We start from the raw sequence: 20,016 nt of genomic DNA, 5'->3' as shown, positions 1-20,016 counted from the left end.
CAACTTTGTTTAACAGTATCACTAAAAAATGTTCATAATCTTGGTTTATTCAAACATTTAGCTTTAAAATGGAGCATATTTATTATTTCAGAATTATATCATTATTAATGAATCTAAATCAATGGAAATGTTCTTTATGACTAAGCAGCAATGAGGCAATGGCTTTTCCCAAAATATAGCAGTGCCCTATAGACAATCATTTAGCAATGTTTGAAAATCTGTTTGCAACTTTGAGTGTACAAATTTGTGGGTAAATAAAATCTTCTATTATTCACCCTTCACGCCACTAGAGTGGTACGGTTGGTGTAGCGGTTAGCGCAATGCCTTTACAGCGCCAGCGATCGGGACCAGGGTTCGAATCCTGCGCTGTCTGTTAGGAGTTTGTACGTTCTCCCTGTATCTGCATGGATTTTCCCCAGGGGCTCCAGTTTCCTCCCACCATTCGAAATGTACTGGGGGTGTAGGTTAATTGGGTGTAAATTTGGCAGCATGGACTCATGGGCTGAAATGGCCTGTTCCCGTGCTATATGTATAAATTTAATTACATTTACTGAGTTCATATGCTTAAGTAGATTGAATTATTGCAGCGGATTTTCTTGCTAGAAATACAAAAAGTCAATACTGAGTCTGGTGCCAAATATTGTGGAATGCTTGTCCAATACATTCATTTCATCATTTAATAATGATAGAATATAGCTTGACATTACAACAGAAAGCACGAGCCTATTTTGACAGCATTTATCCACAATCCTCGGGGAGGGATAATGATCATCGTCCTCTGTGATGTTGATTTACACTCACACAGTGCACAATGTTCAGGGCATTAGGATGTAGATCAATTGAGTAAGAAATTATTTCATTTGTTTAATTCATTTGGCACTGTTCTTTAGACAACGTATGGCCTGAGCCAGGCATGTTTCCAGTGACCTGTTCTGAATTGTTTTGAGTAGTAGAGCACCTTTAGTTGACGGGCCAGCATTCCAAGATTGGATTTAGTTTACAAATCCCTCTTGCACCCAGTTTGGATTAAGTACATGACCATAAATATTAATTTTTCTGCCGCACATGCACAATGAATGATTACTTGGGGGAAGCAATGTACAGACTCAGCACTTGGCCAAAATAGTCTTGTTAACTTAGAACATCAATGTGCACAAAAGGAAATGAGGATGAATGAAACAGAGAGACTGATGACCAACGTGTTGCAAATTAAAGGCTGCTATGTATTAAATGCCCATTTCTCAACCTGCCAGCACCTGAATGTTTATCTGTGTAATTTTGCTTTTTGATTTTAATGATAAAAATTAAACTATTTAGAAAATCACCTTAGCTATTTCTACATCAGAAATAAATGCAGGGGATTTTAAGTCAATTTTAATTTACTGATCTGCTCGAGAGCACTTAATATTTCAATCTCGGGATAAAATACAGAATTTCAACCTTCTGAGTGATCAGATATCAAGGTGTGCCTCTTTTAAAATGTGTTAATAGTTACTCAAAGTACATTGCTGTCTAATAATAAAATATGGCTCAGGACATATGCATGCAGAGTTCTGTAGAATGAGTCTCAATTACTTTTGGAACCACATTTTTGGAAACTGAAGGTTGCAGAAACTTGCTTTATAGGGTATGATACCATTTGATAAACTGATTTCCTTGACTATAAATGTACCATTAAGTTTCAAGGAATGTTAAGCCCTAGTAAAACTGTTTATACAGAAAATTGGTTGTGCAGAGGTCCTAAGCATGAACTGGAATATAGATGACTGAATGTTTTTTTTTTCCAGAATGGTAAATATTTGAGGTAAAATTATACTTTGTGCATGGGGTGCTAAACAATTGAAACTGAGATTAATGGAATGTAGTTGAGATAGAAATGTCCCTGGGAGAAAATAATAAAACTAACCAGAGGAAATGGCTCAGAAGTTTTTCAGGTGTTTTGATCTGTTAACTCTCTGATTAAAACTTTTGTACTCTTCAAGAGGTGCACAGAAGTCGGACGCTGGGAGGTTTTGATGTTGGTAAGTAAAGGATTCACTGGTGACAGATTTTTAGCAGCAGAAATGTTTACAATATTGGGGCATGGACATGAAGAACAGTTGAAAACAAGAGAAAGATAATTCAAATAAAGTTGACTGGAGAATCATTAGCTAAATTGATTTAGCCAACAACAACCTGTGGAGTTTTGAACCTCCTGAAATTAGATTATAGTGAATATTTTCAAAGAAAGAGGTAATTTGAGAGGTCTGCTTTTCTTTTTCTCTTGACATTCAGTTATTGCCCGGTCTCGTCTATTAATTGTTGCCATATCTCTTCAAGATCCAAGTAGCTCTTTATTTTGCAGCGTTTTAAAAATTTGATTACCTGTATTTCTTTTATCAGTGGTTCTACACACTGCCCTATCTGTCAATGTTGCTGGAACTTTTGGTGTAAATTTGAATTTGGTCACTCTTGACTTTTTTTTCCTTGTCTTTTTGTTCATTTCCATGTCTTTTCTACTTAAGTTTTTAAAATTGGAAATGTAACGCTTCATTTTCACTTCTGGTCCTGTCAGTTAGTTCGCAGGTCAAAACTTGACTCTTGCCTCTTGGATTAGGAAACTTGCTCCGTAAGAGTATGCCCAGATTCTTATTTCTTGACTTACCTTGTGGCCTCAGAATGAATAAACCTGTGCATTACTGGAATGTTTGAAGAAGCAGGCATGACAGAATAATTTATTACTTGAAGAGTTGAAAGATGTGTTATCAAATATTTAGTAAAGCAGAAAAAAAATCTGGTAAACATTAGCCAGGATTACAAATTGCACGTTACTGTGTATTATCAATTTTCTGCAATTTTTACATGAGAGTTGAGCAGTCAAAGCTGATTTGATCACCATCATGTCTTAGAATGTACCTCTGGGGTCTGGAAAATGCCATCAATTTGAAAGGGACACTTGGACTCCGTATATTTCATGGCAACTTTATAAATGCTTTTTAAAAAAAATTAGATTCCAACTTTAATGCAGATTAATTACATCAAGCTCAGGCATAACCTTTCAAACAGGTGGTCTTGATGAAGCCCAAATGATCACCATTCTTTATCTCACTCTGACGCTCTTTGACCTGCTAAATTCCTCGAGCAGATTGTGTTTAACTTTAGATTCCAGCATCTGCAGTCTCCTGTGTGTCTCCCAAACAGATTGTCTAAGCTTTATGCACCAGCGACCAAATACTTCAAAATGCTGCTTTCTGATGATTTGCCAGTAATATTCCACCGATTACAAAATCAAGTTCATGTCAAGGTCAGACAATTTTATTTCAGTCCAGCAGTCATTTAATTCCCCGGCTGGTTCTGCTCCTTTATACAAATGCATTTTGTAAGAGCCATGGAGGCATGAAGCAGCCACACTTCACAACAAACTCTGATTGTAGAATATATTCTGGTGTGATATATATTGTTTCTGGCTGCTTCTTTAACAGAAAAATCACATGAAATAATGTGTCACTTAGTGAAGTGTCCATTTTACTGCTTTGAAAAATGCCATCATAGAGTTTCTGGTTTAATCTAATGAGAAGCAGATGAACCAACCTTTCCTCATTTGCAATGTGTTTTGGATTGTGGGAATTTAACAGGTAAGGCATTATCACAGTTAACATTTAAAGGGGAAACAATAATAATTTAGCCGAGCAAATCTCAGTAAATGATCTCACTTTCTTTAGTTTTTTTTGATTACCTATCCATTTGCTCTTTTATTTATTGTTGGGAGTGCCAGTGTTAGTTCACTATCCCCTATTGATTTTGAGAAGATGGTGATAATCTGTCTTCTTGAACCTCTGAAGATACTTCGACAGTTACTGGTTGGGAGGAAATTGAAGGGATTAGAGTCATAGGGAAATAAGTCATCAACCACCTATTTATTCTAAGCCCCATGTTTATGCTTCCTACATTTTTATCAACTCCTTGCAAGATTCTGTGTCTCAGCTCCCAGACCGTGGCCAATTAATCTACTAACATGGTGTGGGAGGAAACCAGGGCTTTCAGAGAAAATCGGACTCTCAGAGGAAGTAAATGCAACCTCCACACAGATAGGAGCTGAGGTCAGCAGAGAACCCAAGTCTGGTGCTGTTAAGCAGCAGCTCTGATAATAATTACCACTCCAGCTTTAGACCCAGAAACAATAAAATAATCCTGAGTGAAGGTGCTTGGAGATAAACTGCAGTTAAATTTAAATGTCGACACTCAGCACAGTAACACGCCCTTCTGGCCCACGAGCCCATGCTGCCCATTAACACCCAATTAACCTACCACCCCTGTGCATTTTGAAGGATGGTAGGAAACTGGAGGACCCCATGCAGACCCAGGAAGAATGTACAAACTCCTTACAGACAGCACCAGGTCGCTGGTGCCTCAACAGCTTTGTGCTAACTGTGCTGCCCTTGAATACCAGTTGCTGGTCATCCTATGTGCCTGCTTCCCTTATCCTTGTTAGAGGTTACAGGTTTGAAAAGTGCTGGCAGAGTAGTAGCCTAGGCAAGGAACTCTAGTGTATTTTGTGAAGGCATTGTCCTCTCGTGGACTGTCACTACATGTGGCTGCTTAGCATTTTACCCAAATATTTATTATTTATATTTGCATCAAGATATTTTGTCCCTTTCCTTCAGGAAAAAGGAATCATCAGTGAAAGACAGACTTCCCTGCATTTTATTCTGCTCTTGGTAACATGGAGCTGTTTCCTATTGTATCAGAGAAATCTCCCTCCAAAATTATGTGAATAGAGGCAATGTGAAGGGGAATCTTAAAGAAGACATTTGACAAGGACATGTACATAAAGACACAAGCAAGGAAATAGAAGTCAGGTTGCAAGAATGCAGGCAGGTCATCTGGCATAGTTTTAAGTTACTGTAGGAGAAGGTAACGTCCTGGACTATCAATCTAGTGACAGTGGTTCCTATCCCAATATAGTTGTGAAGGGATTTACAGTTAGGTAGTTAAAATATTAAAAGAAAATCCAATCTTGATAATAGTGAGGTGACCATGAAACCATTGAATTGTTGTAAAGAAAGCCCTCAGTGATGAAAATCTGGTGTACCTACCCAGCCTGGCCCAAATGGATCTAAAACCTTACTGCAATGTATTGACTCTTAATTGTCTCCACTCCAGGGACAATTAAGGATGGACGTTGTTAATGATGTCTGCATCTTGGGAATGAATAAAAGAAAATCACTTAAGAAGGATAAATGATTCACTTGGTAATGTGTACTGGCCCAAATACTTCACCAAGCTCATTCTACTTGCTGCACTAGGGGGTGAATCATGAAAGTCTGTAGACACTGTGAACTCAGCAGGACTCACAACGTCCAAAGGAGGTATAACTGACATTTCAGGCCTTAGCTCTTCTTGAATCGTTAGTTATGCATCTTTACCTCCTATGGATGCTGTGAGACCTGCTGAGTTTCTACAGCATTCCAGTGATAGAATAAAGCCGGAATTAATTTATAATAAGAGAGATGCTTCCAGTTATGGAGAGACCAACACTAAAAGTTGTTCATGTAGGGTAGTCACTGAAATTCTTAGAAACGCATTTACAGAATCAGGGTGTTGAGTCTAAGCTGTTCTAGCTGTTGAGTCTAAGTAAAGAAAATAGGGATTAATGCCTAGCCTGATAGAATTAGGTGAAGAGGGTGAGAAAAGTAGAACAGAAATGGTAGCATAAACCAACTGGGCTGCATAGACTGCTCTTTCACAGTGTCATGCTGTTAGGAAGTCCTCAAAAGGGTTTTGTTTATGCTTGCCCAAGGCAAGATGAGAAAAGTGTGCAGGGCTGTATAATGACATTATGGGTTGGCACCTCACAGAATCTACCAAAACATAAATGTAAAAGAGACAGTCATTGTTCACTTTAAATGATGAGAACCAAAGCTTAATATCAAAAAGATTAATTGTACGGGTAATCATTTAGTCTCAGAATGTGAAAGTTTCTTATCAGGATATTATATGGCTCATAGTTTATGGTAACACATTTAAAAATCCAACCAAAATAGTTGTATCTACTATTTTCTGGCATAAATACTTTTAGTTTCGCAACGAAGCAGTAGATTTTATCTGATAATTGTTAGCTATTAAGTAATAAAGAACCACACAATTAGATTGAAAATCCTAATTTCAGAACTTTCCCCGAGTTTGGACTTCTGCATAACAAAACTATTTAAGCCGCTAAACCTTTCGTCTAATTAGTGAAGTCAGAATAAATCCTTCATAAGAATGACCACAATTGCTTACTGAACTGCAGATCGTGGAGCATATGGCAATAGCAAGATGTAGACTTGCAGGAATATTCTCTGCTCCCATTTTTGTGTTCTTGGCCCGGGCTGGCCTACAAGTTCAGCATGTTTTTCTAGCATACAAAAAAATATATAATTTAGTAAATATCCATTTGAAAATTGTCCCATTGATCAAGCCTCTTCATTGATACCCTTTTCGAGAGCCAGAGGAAGGTCTATTTACAGTGGATGGCTTTCATTGTTGGTATATTGCAAGAATGCCCAGCTCCTGTTAAGTGAGGCAGGAAGTCGGATGGATATGGTCATTTGTAATGCTGCAGTACATTTTTCATTATTTGTGTCCATTTATTGTTACCTGTTACTCTTTTCTATTTTAAACCAGAATGCCGCGTGGTGAAGACAAATCCTGGAGGTAAACCAGTTAATCCCACACAAAGGTCTACAGGCAAGAGCTCTGGAGCTTCACGTCGTAGTAAGTCTCCTGCTGACTCTGGTAAGTGGAACCTGCTGGTATTTCAAAAGCCACAATATGCAAAAAGAAAACTGCAAACTGACACTAGTTATTTATAAAATGAAGGGTATAATTATTCAAATACAATTCAAGAAAATATAGTATTTGTAAATCTTAATGTTAATTGAAAAGTTCATGTTAAAGTAACTTGTGAAGTTAAAGTCACTAGGCAATCATTGTAGAGGGGCCCTCAATATATGAGTGGAAACCAAGCTTCACTCTGAAATGTTTTACATACAAGTTTTGTGGAGAGTTGACGCATCTCAGATGGAGCTAAGTTCCTCTACTTTGTAATGTCCCTCAACAATAGGTTATTTAAGGTTATTAAATAATTTTATGCTTGAACGCTTTTATGACTAGAAACACACGCCAGGACAATTTAAAACAAAATACTTGGCTAAAATAACTACGTGAGGGCCCCTTGTCATATTGGCTGGAATCTGGATAAAATCAAGGTGTTGGCAAAATCTACTTCAATTATATCAATTTTCAACATGGTTTCAACTCTTCTACACAACTGGTAGACTTGCCTGGCTTGTGTACATGAAATTCTTGTACAAAAATATTTAAGAGAAAGACTTGAGAGTCTCTGTGTCTGGAAATTCCAATACATTCTTGAAGGAGCACCAGAATGGTATAGAGACAATGTGTCAAAAGCCCAAGTGCAGCATTCACCCATTTCATGAGGCCAGGTTGGGAGGTGGCTATTGGAGCTCGCCATTGGAGAGGGTTGGGCAAGTTGGAGCTAGAACAATCTGCTTTTCAAGCCTTTTGGAACCTGTCTCCTTGAACGGGGGTCATGGGTGTGGGATGGGGAATTGTTTTAGGAGATTTAGAGGGTTAGATGGGAGATCAGAAACAGCAGAAGATCTAGGAGAGTCATGGTATCAGATTGATATTGCTCAAATCTTAGAATCATAAGGCAGCTTGGCCAAGGGGAGTGTAAATATCTTACTTTTCATGCTTCTCAATACACTGCCGAAATGGTTCCCAGTTTCACCTGAGATAGGATGCCCAGAATGATGTGAATCATGCTTCCCCACTGAGTTCCTAAAGAATAGGGGATTTGCATTGGTGTCATGGGATTCAGGACACAAGGGGCTAGGTGAATTTTTTGAGTCATTTAAAATGACCCAGAATTGGTCACAATTTACTCCAGGGGAAAAAAAAATCACTTCCCTTGTGCGGTGGAAATTGGTGTTGCATATTTGAATTAAAGGAGCCTTTCTTGACCTCAGGGTGTAGCACTTATTCAGCCAATGAAATCCTTCCTGATGTACAGTTACTGTTGCAACATGAAAAATCATAGACTATATGAAGACAGTAGAAACTATGAATTGTACATATAATCCAAGGTTGTGGTCAGGTGGATGATGATGTGTGGATTTATTTTAACATCCAAGTTAATTATACAGACAGTATTTGCATCTAATAGTGTTATGCTCCCTCAGTGCTGAAGTCTCAGTCTTGACAATGTACTTAAGTCTCCGAAAATAAGAATGGCCCACTTGGCTAAAGACCTATAGTGAGACAGGGTTGATGGATTCCAATAAATGTTACTGTCAATCCCAATGATGAAGATCCATTTCTAACAGGTGGAATACACCGTCATTGAGTCTTGTGATGCACATTTTCTTTCTATCTCCCACAAATGCATTCATTAAACCATTGGGTACCAAAGAAAATTCATACAAAGTTCAAAATATTGGTTCAGTCTCTTGGCTTATTTTCATTCCTTTTATCATCCTTTTTGACTGAACATCATGGTTAAGAAATAGCAAAATACTATATCTAAAGCAAGCCTCTCCCTTTGTGAATGTCTTTTTCAATAACCATTTAATCTTTAGGTCCATACTTCTTAACCCAATTGGTCCAGTTAAAATTCCGGTGGTACATTTGTCTTAGTGGTTAACACAATGCCAGTGCCAGTGACCCGGGTTTGAATTCAGCTCTGTCTGTAAGGAGTTTGTACATTCTCCCTGTGTCTGCATGGTTTCTTCTAGGCACTCCAGTTTCCTCCCACCCTTAAAAACGTACGGGGGTTGAGCTATTTGGGTAGCAAGGGCTCTTGGGCTGGAAGGTCCTGTTACAGTGCTGTATGTCTAAATAAAAAAGAGAATTTACAGGTAAAATGCCCCATGGTGCCTCATAACATGCCAAGTAAATCTTTGGTCACTGATGGTCATTCAAGAGTTAACCATGCACCTTCCTGAAGGTTGCGACCTACAGCTCCTTGTTTGCACAATATTCCTGCTCTTCATTTGAAATCGCTTTTCCCAGGCATCTATTCTTCCACAATTTACGTCAATCATTTCTCTCCACGGATGCTGCCTGACCCATGGAGTCCCTCCATCTCTCCTTTGCACAGCATCATCCCAATCCAAGTTGGTCAAATGGATTTCCCCCTTCACTGGATTGTAGAGTTTGGAGTTCATCTTATTCTGAAGACTTTTAAAGAAACTGGTTACAGGCTGCTCTGTAAAGCGTACATTATTAACTGTAAACATTAACAAATCAAACGGATGGTGACTGCTGCACCCCAATTGACCAAGACGCAAGCAAACTAACCAACAGTACAATTATAATGGAGCTACATTCATAATCCGTGATTTTCGACCCAAGGGTAGTGGAGTTAACGGAGTCAAACTACAAACATTTTTCAATCTTCTTGGATGAATTTCATTAAATACTGGTAAATTTTGTCCAAGTTTCCTTGATTATAAATGCACAGCTCGGTCAATAGAAATGTATAATTAAGGATTGATGATTGAATGGAACTCGCATGTGTGTAGCTTCCACTGTATTGCATTTCCTCTCTCTCTCTTTGGCTTGGCTTCGCGGACGAAGATTTATGGAGGGGTAATGTCCATGTCAGCTGCAGGCTGATGCGGGACAGGCAGACACGGTTGCAGCGGTTGCAAGGGAAAATTGGTGGGTTGGGGTTGGGTATTCGGTTTTTCCTCCTTTGTCTTTTGTCAGTGAGGTGGGCTCTGCGGTCTTCTTCAAAGGAGGTTGCTGCCCGCCGAACTGTGAGGCGCCAAGATGCACAGTTGGAGGCGAGATCAGCCCACTGGTAGTGGTCAATGTGGCAGGCACCAAGAGCTTTCTTTAGGCAGTCCTTGTACCTCTTCTTTGGTGCACCTCTGTCACGGTGGCCAGTGGAGAGCTCGCCATAGAACACGATCTTGGGAAGGCATTTCCTAATTAGTTGGTATTTGATCCTTTGCAGCAACGTGACTGCTGGCCCGAGAAAAAACACTCTGCAACGACTGTTAAATTAAATCGCAAGCTTTGCAGAGGAAGCCTGGTGGCAGCTAGAGGAGATGTCCTAGCTCTAACCATTTTGTAATTGGACTTGACCTCAGAAGCCAGTGATTCTGATTTGGTGAATGGCAGATGCTGAATTATAATTTTGTGCTTTGACACTGACAGATTCAGAGACAAAGAAATTGCCTTCTGCATGAACCAGCAGCAATTTCAGAGCTGATAAGAGGTTGTCAGTCTCCTCCCTGAAGCAGAAGCTGTTCCCAGGAGCCATTAGCAAAGGAAATGTTCAATGCCAGCAGATGTTCTTCAGTTGTGCCAGTTACAATTTTCGAGCTTGCTGCAGCTTCTTGCTGTAAAGTGGGGCCCACTACTGGCTTTTAATTACAGTTTCTCTCGAAAAAAATAATTAAAATTCAATTGCAAATTGCTTATTTTGTTTCAATGCTATACAATTTAATTTTTTCCCTTACAAATGAAACACAATACAACCATTTGCAGGTTATCTCACGTCACCCAGGAAATTCCCTGTCGTGAAACATTCTGGCGACATCAAATTGACAGTTGTGAATATAATGATGTAATTCCCAGGGAATAATTTGTAAGGCTTCATTTATTTCAGGGGGAGGGGGAAGAATGTGTGGAGTTGTACTGAATCACCACTCCTTGGCTTTATTGTGAATTTTCTGATCCTCTCACCCAGCAATCCTCCATTGGAGAACCTGCGCACTGTCCTTATATCCTGAACCCCATTCTTGATTAAAACTACACCCCAACATAAGCACCCCCTTGGCAACTTCTTAGCTTCTGGCCCTCTTTACCTGTTAAAGTGGACCTAAGATTACTTGATAAATAAACAGGAATACAGCTGCAAACCTTTCTAAATTCACTTTGTAAAGCATGAGAACTCAGTTACAGCTTGAAGCACTGCCACAAGTGACCAGTCTCACCCCAAGAGAGTATTACAAGTTACATATTTATACAGACAAACTTCCAGTTTTCCAGAACTTTCAAACAATATTTCACCACTTAAGTCCGGGTTTCTTAGTACTCTTTTAGGATTCATTCACCAGGATTGTGTCCCTGATCCAATGGTTACTGTCTTTGCCAGATAAGGAGATCATAATCAGCCCTAGCCTTGTTGATGTGTAAACAAGAAAATGGAATGTGGTTAGTCTCCCTTTCTCCTGGTCATCATTTTAAAACTCACATTCTCACCCTCATCTGGTCTTAGATCATGTAGTCCTCACATTTTCTCATGATGTAGAAGAAAAAGGTTATTCATCCTGTTGAGTTGGTAGAAACTCTTAGAGCAATCCCATTCCTGCACTCCTTTCCCTGCAACCCGCACTCCCTCTTGTACCCTAAATCCAGATGCTTTGTGATATCAACAGTGAACTCAGCCCACCATATCCCCCTTTTAGCCTGCACAATTGAATGCACTCAGTTTTCTCGTTCGGAATGTATTTGCAAATTACCTTTTGTTTAATCAATAGCAGGCTTGTTGCCAGGCCTGTTGTCTACAAGCTCAGCTAGCTGCTGCTTCAAAATCCAAAAATGATCAAATTAGTACATCAGTACATTGCACTCCTGCCTTAAAAAAGAAAATGATAGGATTTTAAAAATTTGCACAAAATCAAGATAGTTCCTTAGTTGCTTGTATATTATGGACATACAGATCCTGCAGACTCTTGCCCAGGCAGAGGAAATTCTCTGATATTTTCACCTCACTTTTTATTTCAGATTCCAAAATTATTGTAGAATTACTTTACTGTTAACATGCCTGCAGAGTACTTTACAGGTTAAATTACAATATAGTGTCCATGTTGATATAATTCATGGTTGCATTTTTAATCCATAGCCCATTTGGAAAGAAAGTTCAAATTACCATTCAATCTGAGTCATAAATCTCCTGTAAGTAATTTCCCATCTTATACGAGTACCATTTGTGAAACCTCCAGAAGTTAAGCCATTTAATGCAGCTGTTCAGTATTGGTAAGATCTAAAGCATCCAGAAAAAACAATTATATGCTGGTTTTATAGTGATCAATATATTTTTAAAATTTAGACTAACACCTAATTAGACTGAGATTCATTGACTTAAATCATGAAATAGTTTTGAGATGAAAGATGAATGAACAAGTCTAACTAAAGTGTCCAATGTCTACAATTTCTCAGCCAACAAGAACATATAAAGAACATTATTTTTAAAAAATGGTTGCGCTGCCACTTGTGCAGACCCAGGAGAGTGGGGATCGAAGACACAGCGCTGCTCTGCAGGGTCCTACTGCCCGATTGTGATGTCAACGACTTAGTGGCCTGTAAAAGGAGCCTACTGTTTTTTTAAAATCTTGCAAGGTCTCTCCAAGGTGGCAGTGCCTGTGTTGGTCAGCATACCATGGGTGGGGGGGGTGGGGGGGGGTTTGCAGACTCCAGGGGAAAGGCAGATCGGTACAGTGCACCAGAAATGGGGAGAACAGCCTCTGTTGGTAAGGAGAAGCATGGGAGACAACCCTATAGGGAAGGTGACCATGGCAGCAGACCAGCGAGGGGCTCAGTGGCTGAAGGACCAACATAGGCTGTTGGCTACTGGTTCATGGGAACCAGGTATCAGAACTGAGATTCGAGAGGGTACTGATGGCAGTAAGGGCTCCTAAAGGGCCTCAGGCACTGAAGGCTTCCTGATCTGATAGAGGTTTAGATCTGCCAGGCAATGCTCATGTCCACTTTTTGTTTGCCTTACGGCAGACATATGTTGAAGAGTATCATGTATATTATATTTTTATGCATTGTTACACGACAATAAAGGGAACCTTGTTATAACAGCCAAAATTAACTGAAGGTCATTCCTCCCACAGACAATGCCCATAATAGTGGGCAGATGTGTTAGATTCAGCCTGCTTCTCGTAGTGGTCTGCCCATCCTCTGGAAACAGTGCTTTGACCAAGCTGTGTCTGGAAGGTGGAGCAGGTCCTTACTATGATCAAGTCTCACATGTCAGAATCTGAGGGCACATCTCTGGAGCACTTTGATGACTGACAGATCTCGGCTTCTAAAATTTTTGGAACTGCCCTGATTATCAGAAATATGTATAGACTCTTCAAATTGTTTATTTCTTTAATATATTAATCTAAGAAAAAAATCATGAAAATAATCAATTTTACTTTAACACTGTAAATGTCTGTAAATGAGGGCCAGAGTGCAAGTTACAAGGACATGAATCACAGATGTCTGAGGTGGAATTGCCAGCTAATCATAGCTCAATTCAGGCCACTTTATTATGGTCCCTTCAATTATGATGTGTGCAGATTTTCATGTTTTACTTCTGTCTACTGCAAAACTCAATGAAACCTCTTCAAGGGATGCCTACCCTGAAGAAGTTCTCCTTTGCTCTCTGAATGCTCAATCCCAAAATGTTGGTTTTATGTATCTTCATCTCTGTTAATGAACACCATTCTGGGAGTTGAGCATAGCACTGTAATAGAAACTCGGACAAAATGGCGAAAACCATTTGCTTGGGGGTCCCTATTTGCCAATAGATATGGAATATTTCCACAGCAGTCTGGGGCAGATTAATACTGGCCTCCAGCAATGTGTGTTTTCTTCCCAATTCCCCTCTTTTGAATCCCCTGCGGAGGGCTGAATGTTGGCCTTCAAACCTGGATTGTGAGGTGGTTTTCTCCTTATTTTAGGTGTGTGAACTCGCTACGTGCTGTGCTATGCATGCCAATCCTCGTGCTGTTACTAATTTAAAATCCACTTCCAATCATACATAAACTCCATACACTGAATGTAATTCCATCCCCAGCATTGTTCTTCTTTCCAGAGTACAATTACCTTTTGATAGTTTGGCTGAGTAAAAGATGGTTTTCATTAAATGGTACTTAATTATACTCTGCTATATTTTTATAATAGACATTATAAATGCAACTTGTTGGTGTTTCATACAAAATGTCCTGCTGTTAATATTGTACAGTGGAGGAAATGAAGAATTTCAGAACTTGATTAGTTTGCAGAAATGCTGCTGTATTTCTCAAATGTCTGGTTGCTTTGATTTCCTCCCCTTTTGAAAATGATTGTTCATGCTGCGTTGTGCTTTCAGTAGCATTCCAAACTCTGCTTCCCTTGCTCAGTCTCCATGTGTTATCCTAGACTTGCCTGAAATGTGGAAGTCATCTCACCCAGTGCTGAACTGTTCTCATTAAAAGTTAATATTAATATTAACAGATTAGGATGTAAATCACTGCAGCCAGAAAGTGAGTTACGTGCAACAATATAGTGATAAGATTCTGACAATGTCAATCTCATAAGTTAAAGTCCCAAGTTCGTGCTGCAAGAATTTATGTATTTATGGACAGATTTTATGTTTATTTGTAGATGTAAGGCAATACTTGTAATTGACTTTCTTGTAATGTTTCATACTTACACTATGTTGAATTTTGAGTCAATTTATGGGTTTCCAACTCACTGGCTCCTTTTATCATATACAGTAATGTGTTGAGAAAATGAGTATTATTTTCCGGCCTATTATCAGCAAGCATTGTACTTAAACATCCTGTTCTTTTGTGGAAAACACAAGGTCGAGGACAGAGCATTAGTTTGGAAATAATTAAATTATAATTAAAATGCTGCACGGCCTCAGCGACCTGGGTTCAGTCCTGACCTTCCAGTGATGGGTTTTTGTTTTTTTTCCTTGTAGTCATGTGGGATTCCACACAGGTCTTCTCACATCTGCTTGGCAGACTTCTTGACTATTGTATGTGGAAGGAGAAGTGGGAGTGGATGAAGAGGGGGTGGGGGAGGCAATGGGGATGTGGGAGAGGGTCGGTTACATGGAAAAGAAAGGGAAAAGGACCGCTGGGAACGTTCTGAGGGAGAGGATGGGGAAACATTTTTCTTCTATATCATAAGATACGGTGCCTTCCATAATGTTTGTGTCAAAGACATTTTTTTCTTTTATTTGCCCCTGTGCTCCACAGTTTTAAATTTGTAATGAAACAATTCACGTGTTTAAAGTGGACATTCCAGACTTTATTCAAGATTATTTGTATATATTGATTTGACCATGTAAAAATTACAGCACTTTTTGCACATAGACCGCCATTTTAGGGCACCATAATGTTTGGGACATTTGGGTTCACAGGTGTTTGTGAGTAGGATTAATTGCTTCATTGGTGCAGGTGTAAGAGAGCTAGGCTTGCTTCTCAACTTTTGATCATCTTTGGAGTCTGTAGTTGCCATATTTCAACATGAGTCCAGAGATGTACCAATGAAAGTCAAAGAAACCATTTAGAGGCTAAAAAACAAGAATAAAACAGTAAGAGATATTCAAACCTTAGGATATCCAAAATTGACTGTGTAGAACATCATTAAGAAGAAAGTGTATACTGGTGTGGTCAGTAATTGCAAAGGGATTGATAAGCCATATATGATCTCCACGGCTGATGACAGAAGAATTCTCATCAGAATGAAGAAAACACTAAAACAAACAGAAAAACCCTTCAGGAGGCAGGCATGGATGTGTCGATGACTACTGTCTACAGAAGACCATGAACAAAAATACAGAGGCTATACTGCAAGATGCACAGAAACAGGATGGCCAGATTACAGTTTGCCAAGAACACAAGAATATAAGAAATAGGAGCCATCCTATCATTGATCATTGACTCAACTCCACCAACCAGCCTTTTCCCCATATCCTTTAATTCCTTTTTTTTTTAATGTAAAAATCTATCTAACTGAACCATAAATATGTTTAATGAAGTAGCCTCAACCACTTCCCTGGGTAGAGAATTCCACAGATTCACTACTCTCTGGGGAAAAAAAAATTCCTCATCTCCGTTTTAAATCTGCTCCCTTGAATCTTGAGGCTGTGTCCCCTAGTTCTGGTCTCACCTACCAGTGAAAACAATTTTCCTGCCTCTATCTTAACTATCCCTTTCAAAAAATGTTATGTTTCTTGAAGATCTCTTCTCATTCTTCTGAATTTGAATGAATATAATGCCAGACGATTTAGTCTCTCCTCGTAGGTCAACTCCTTCATCTCCCAGATCAACTTGGTGAACCTCCTCTAGGCTGCCTCCAAGGCCAGTATATCCTTCCTCAAGTATGACTGCCTCACCAGAACCTTGTATTGTGGCAGCATGACCTCCCTGCTCTTAAATTCAATTTCTCTAGTGATGAAGGCCAACATTCCATTTGCCTTCTTAATAACCTGTTGTACCTGCAACCCAACTTTTTGTGATTCATGCACAAACCCTCCCAAGTCCTTCTGCACTACAGCATTCTGCAGTTTTTCACTATTTAAATAATCTACTCTTCTATTTTTCCTACCAAATGGTGAGGATGACCTCACATTGTATTCCATCTGCCAGACCTTTGGTCACTCACCTAACTTAACCATATCCTTCTGCAGCCTCTCCACATCCTCTGTACAATTTGCTTTTCCACTCAATTTAGTATCATCCCAAACTTTGCTACACTGCATGATGTCTCCTCTTCCAAATCATCAATGTGTTCGGTGAACATCTGCGGGCCCAGCACTAACCCCTGCGACACCCCACTTACCACTGTCTACAAATCAGAAAAACACCCATTTATCCTGACTCCTTATCTTCTATCAGTTATCGAATCCTCAATCCATGCCAAATATTTCTACCCCCCACCCCCAACCCCATTGATCTGTATCTTATTGATAAGTCTCTTGTGCGGCACCTTATCAAACACCTTCAGGAAATCCAAATATACAACATCAACCTGTTCCCCTCTATCTACCTCACCCATTATATCCTCAATGAACTCCAGCAAGTTTGACAACAAAACCTCCCTTTTCTGAATCTATTCTACATCTGCCTGATGGAACCCCCTTCATTCTAAATGTCTCGCTATTTCATCCTTAATGACCACTTCATCCATTTTCCTGACTACAGACGATAAGCTAACTCGCCGATAATTGCCCATCTTCTCCCTACATCCTTTTTTAAAAAGTGGCGTGACATTTTGCTGTCTTCCAATCTGCCGGGACCTGCCCAGAATCCAGAGAATTTTGTGAAATGACTACCAACATATCGACTATAACTCCCACCATTTCCTTCAATACCCTGTGGTTCATCCGATCAGGACCAGGGGATTTGTCCACCTTCAGTCCCAATAGTTTGCTCATCACAAAGAGCCTGTATAATTCTGAAAAAAGCTCTTGTGGGCAGATGAGACCAAGATTAACCTGTATCAGAGCAATGTGTGGAGGTGTTAAGGAGCTACCCAAGATCCAAAGCATATCATCATCTGTGAAACATGGTTGTGGGGGTGTTATGGTACACTTATCTTCATTGATGATGTAACTGTGGATGGCAGAAGCAAAATGAATTCTGAGGTATATATAGATATCTTCTCTGCTCAAGTTCAAGCAAATGACTCTAAATTAATTGAAAGACAGTGATCCCAAACATACTGATAAACCAACAAAGGAGATTTTCAAAGCTACAAGCTGGAAAATTCCTGAATGTCCATGTCAGTCACCATCTAAATCCAAATGAGCCTGCCTTCCAAAGGCTAAAGAGAAAACATAAGAGGACGACCCACTGAATCAAGCAAGAGCAGAAGGTGGCTGCAGTGGAGACCTGGCAGAGCATCACCAGAGAAGATACTCTACACCTGGTGATGTTTAAATCACAGACCTCAAGCAGTCATTGAAGACAAGGGCTATGCAACAAAGTACTAAACATGACTTCGTTAATACAGTATATATATACCATTGCTATGTCCCAAATATTGTGGTGCCCTGAAATGAGGGGACTATATCTAAATATTTACTTTTTTTTTAAATTTAAAAATGTTTCAATTTTAAAAAAGTTTAGACATATAGCACAGTAACATGCCATTTTGGCCCATGAGTCCATAACTCCCAGTTTTTTACACCCAATTAACCTACACCTCCAGTACATTTTGAATGGTGGGAGGAAACCGGAGCCCCTGGGGAAAACCATGCAGTCATGGGGAAAATGTGCAAACTTTTTACAGACAGCGCGGATTTGAACCCCGGTCCCGATCACTGGCGCTGTAAAGGTGTTGCACTAACCGCTATGCCAGGTGTTGTAATTTCTACATGGTCAAACCAAAATGTAATAAAAACAGTTCCACCATACAGAGCATCCTGCTGTACGGCAGCACAGTATGGTTCTCCCATTGCACTGAAGAAGAGCGGCAAAGACTTCAACGGGTGGTGAGGGCAGCAGAAAAGATCATTGAATGTCCCCTACCGAAGGATCTCAACACCTCTCGTTGCCTCAGTAGAGCACAACCAATAATAAAGGATCCCACCCACCCTACCCTGCATCTGTTTGACCTACTACCCTCTGGCAGACGCTACAGGTCAATCAAGACAAGAACAAACAGACTCAGAAACAGCTTTTTCCCTGTGTAGTGGCTGTCACTACACTGAACACACATATCCACAAATTCCCCTCTCTGTCCTCCACATCTATTATACATACAGCCGACACCCCCCCCCCCCCCCCCCTCCATTCACATAAAGGACATATACGGCACTGTAAATTAAATTTTTTATTTAACTTCTGTGGTGCTGCCTGTGGTTGCGTCGCTGCATTGGTAACCTTGTACTACTGTCATAAATCTCGTTGTATAACTTGTACAATGACAATAAAAAGCTATTTGATTTGATTTGATTTTAATTTGATAATCACATGTGAATTGTTTGATTGCAAATTTAAAACTGTGGAGCACCGGGGTAAATAAAGGGTGGACAAAATGTCCTTATCCCAAAAATTATGGAGGGCCCTGTTTGTGAGAGAAAGGAAAAAAAACTACATACACTGGAAATTTGAAATAAAAACCATGCAGGAAACACTCAGCAGGTTAGGCAGTGTCTGTGGAGAGAAAAATAGAGTTACCATTTCATATCAATGTCCTCTTTCTCACAAATTCCATCTGGTAAGTACTTATTTCCTTGAAACACTCAACAGAGAGCATCTGTCTGGGAAGATATCAATGACATTGGCTTAATTGCCGAGGGAAATGATAAAGTCATTTTGGCCCATTTCAGTATATTAAAAGCATTTTACAGATCACATTATCAGCGCTCTTCTCGATATTTCTTGTATGTATTTTCAGCTAATGGAACCTCCAGCAGCCAGCTCTCTACCCCCAGGTCAAACAAGTCTCCAGTCTCCACACCCATTTCTACACCAACCAGCCCAGGATGCCTTCGCAAGCACAAGGTAAGTTATTCATATTTCCTCACCGCCTCCTCTGTGAGCCGTCAGAAGGATGCTGCTTCAACATGAAACATCTTTCTATTTAAGTCTTGAAATATGTAGACATTTTGGAAAAATGACATTTGGCATTTTTAACACGTATTTAATGAGGTATTTAACTCCCAGTGACCACTTAATAATATTTTTCTCTCGTCCCAATAAACATAAATCTATTCAGTTACTCCAACATCAGAAGACAGAATGGTATACAGCAAAGAACCATGTCACTGATGTCTTTGATGAAAGCAACATGATTAAACAAATCTACGAATACTTATCACAAATCATTTTGTGTTCATTAAAAACTGGGACTATTGGCAAAAAAAAAACTTGGAGGCCAGAATTATTCACTGAAATCATTCACCCACAATGTGACATCTGTCGTAGGTTTGGAACAATCTTGGCAGAGCATATATCTAAACTGGAAAATGATTTATTGATTTGTTGACCTCAAATGCCCAGAATTTTAAACCTCTGCCAATGGACCCTAACATTTCTGCTTTATATTAACATTCCTTGTAACAAGAATGAAACTAAGGCAAAGAGTGGGAATAAAGGGGGGCATTTCTGGCTGGTATTCCTCAGGGGTCGATGTTGGGTCTACTACCTTACACCTGCATGAAAATAATTTAGATGATAGAGGCAGAGGGGTGGGTAGTGTTGAGGAAGTAGGGAGACTTTAGAGGGACTTGGATAAGTTATGAGA

At 39.6% G+C, this 20,016-nt stretch overlaps 1 protein-coding gene across 3 annotated transcripts in view; it reads left to right on the top strand.

Moving 5' to 3' along the window:
- The window catches only part of LOC138740345 (neuronal migration protein doublecortin-like), a 248,166-nt gene that overhangs the window by 218,234 nt on the left and 9,916 nt on the right, over positions 1 to 20,016 (top strand). The window contains exons 7-9 of one of the 3 annotated variants that reach the window (XM_069892866.1): positions 1,983 to 2,021; positions 6,646 to 6,756; positions 19,168 to 19,274. In XM_069892866.1, the coding sequence (XP_069748967.1) occupies positions 1,983 to 2,021; positions 6,646 to 6,756; positions 19,168 to 19,274 (257 nt within the window). Of the gene's footprint in view, positions 1 to 1,982; positions 2,022 to 6,645; positions 6,757 to 10,206; positions 10,431 to 19,167; positions 19,275 to 20,016 lie in introns of those variants that run through there. The other 2 variants (XM_069892868.1, XM_069892867.1) reach the window with 2 other exon arrangements.

This window comes from Narcine bancroftii, chromosome 8 (assembly GCF_036971445.1).
Source record: "Narcine bancroftii isolate sNarBan1 chromosome 8, sNarBan1.hap1, whole genome shotgun sequence".
Lineage (NCBI taxonomy): Eukaryota > Metazoa > Chordata > Chondrichthyes > Torpediniformes > Narcinidae > Narcine > Narcine bancroftii.
Note: the sequence above shows the minus strand (reverse complement) of the source record. Positions and strands in the feature narration are given on the sequence as shown.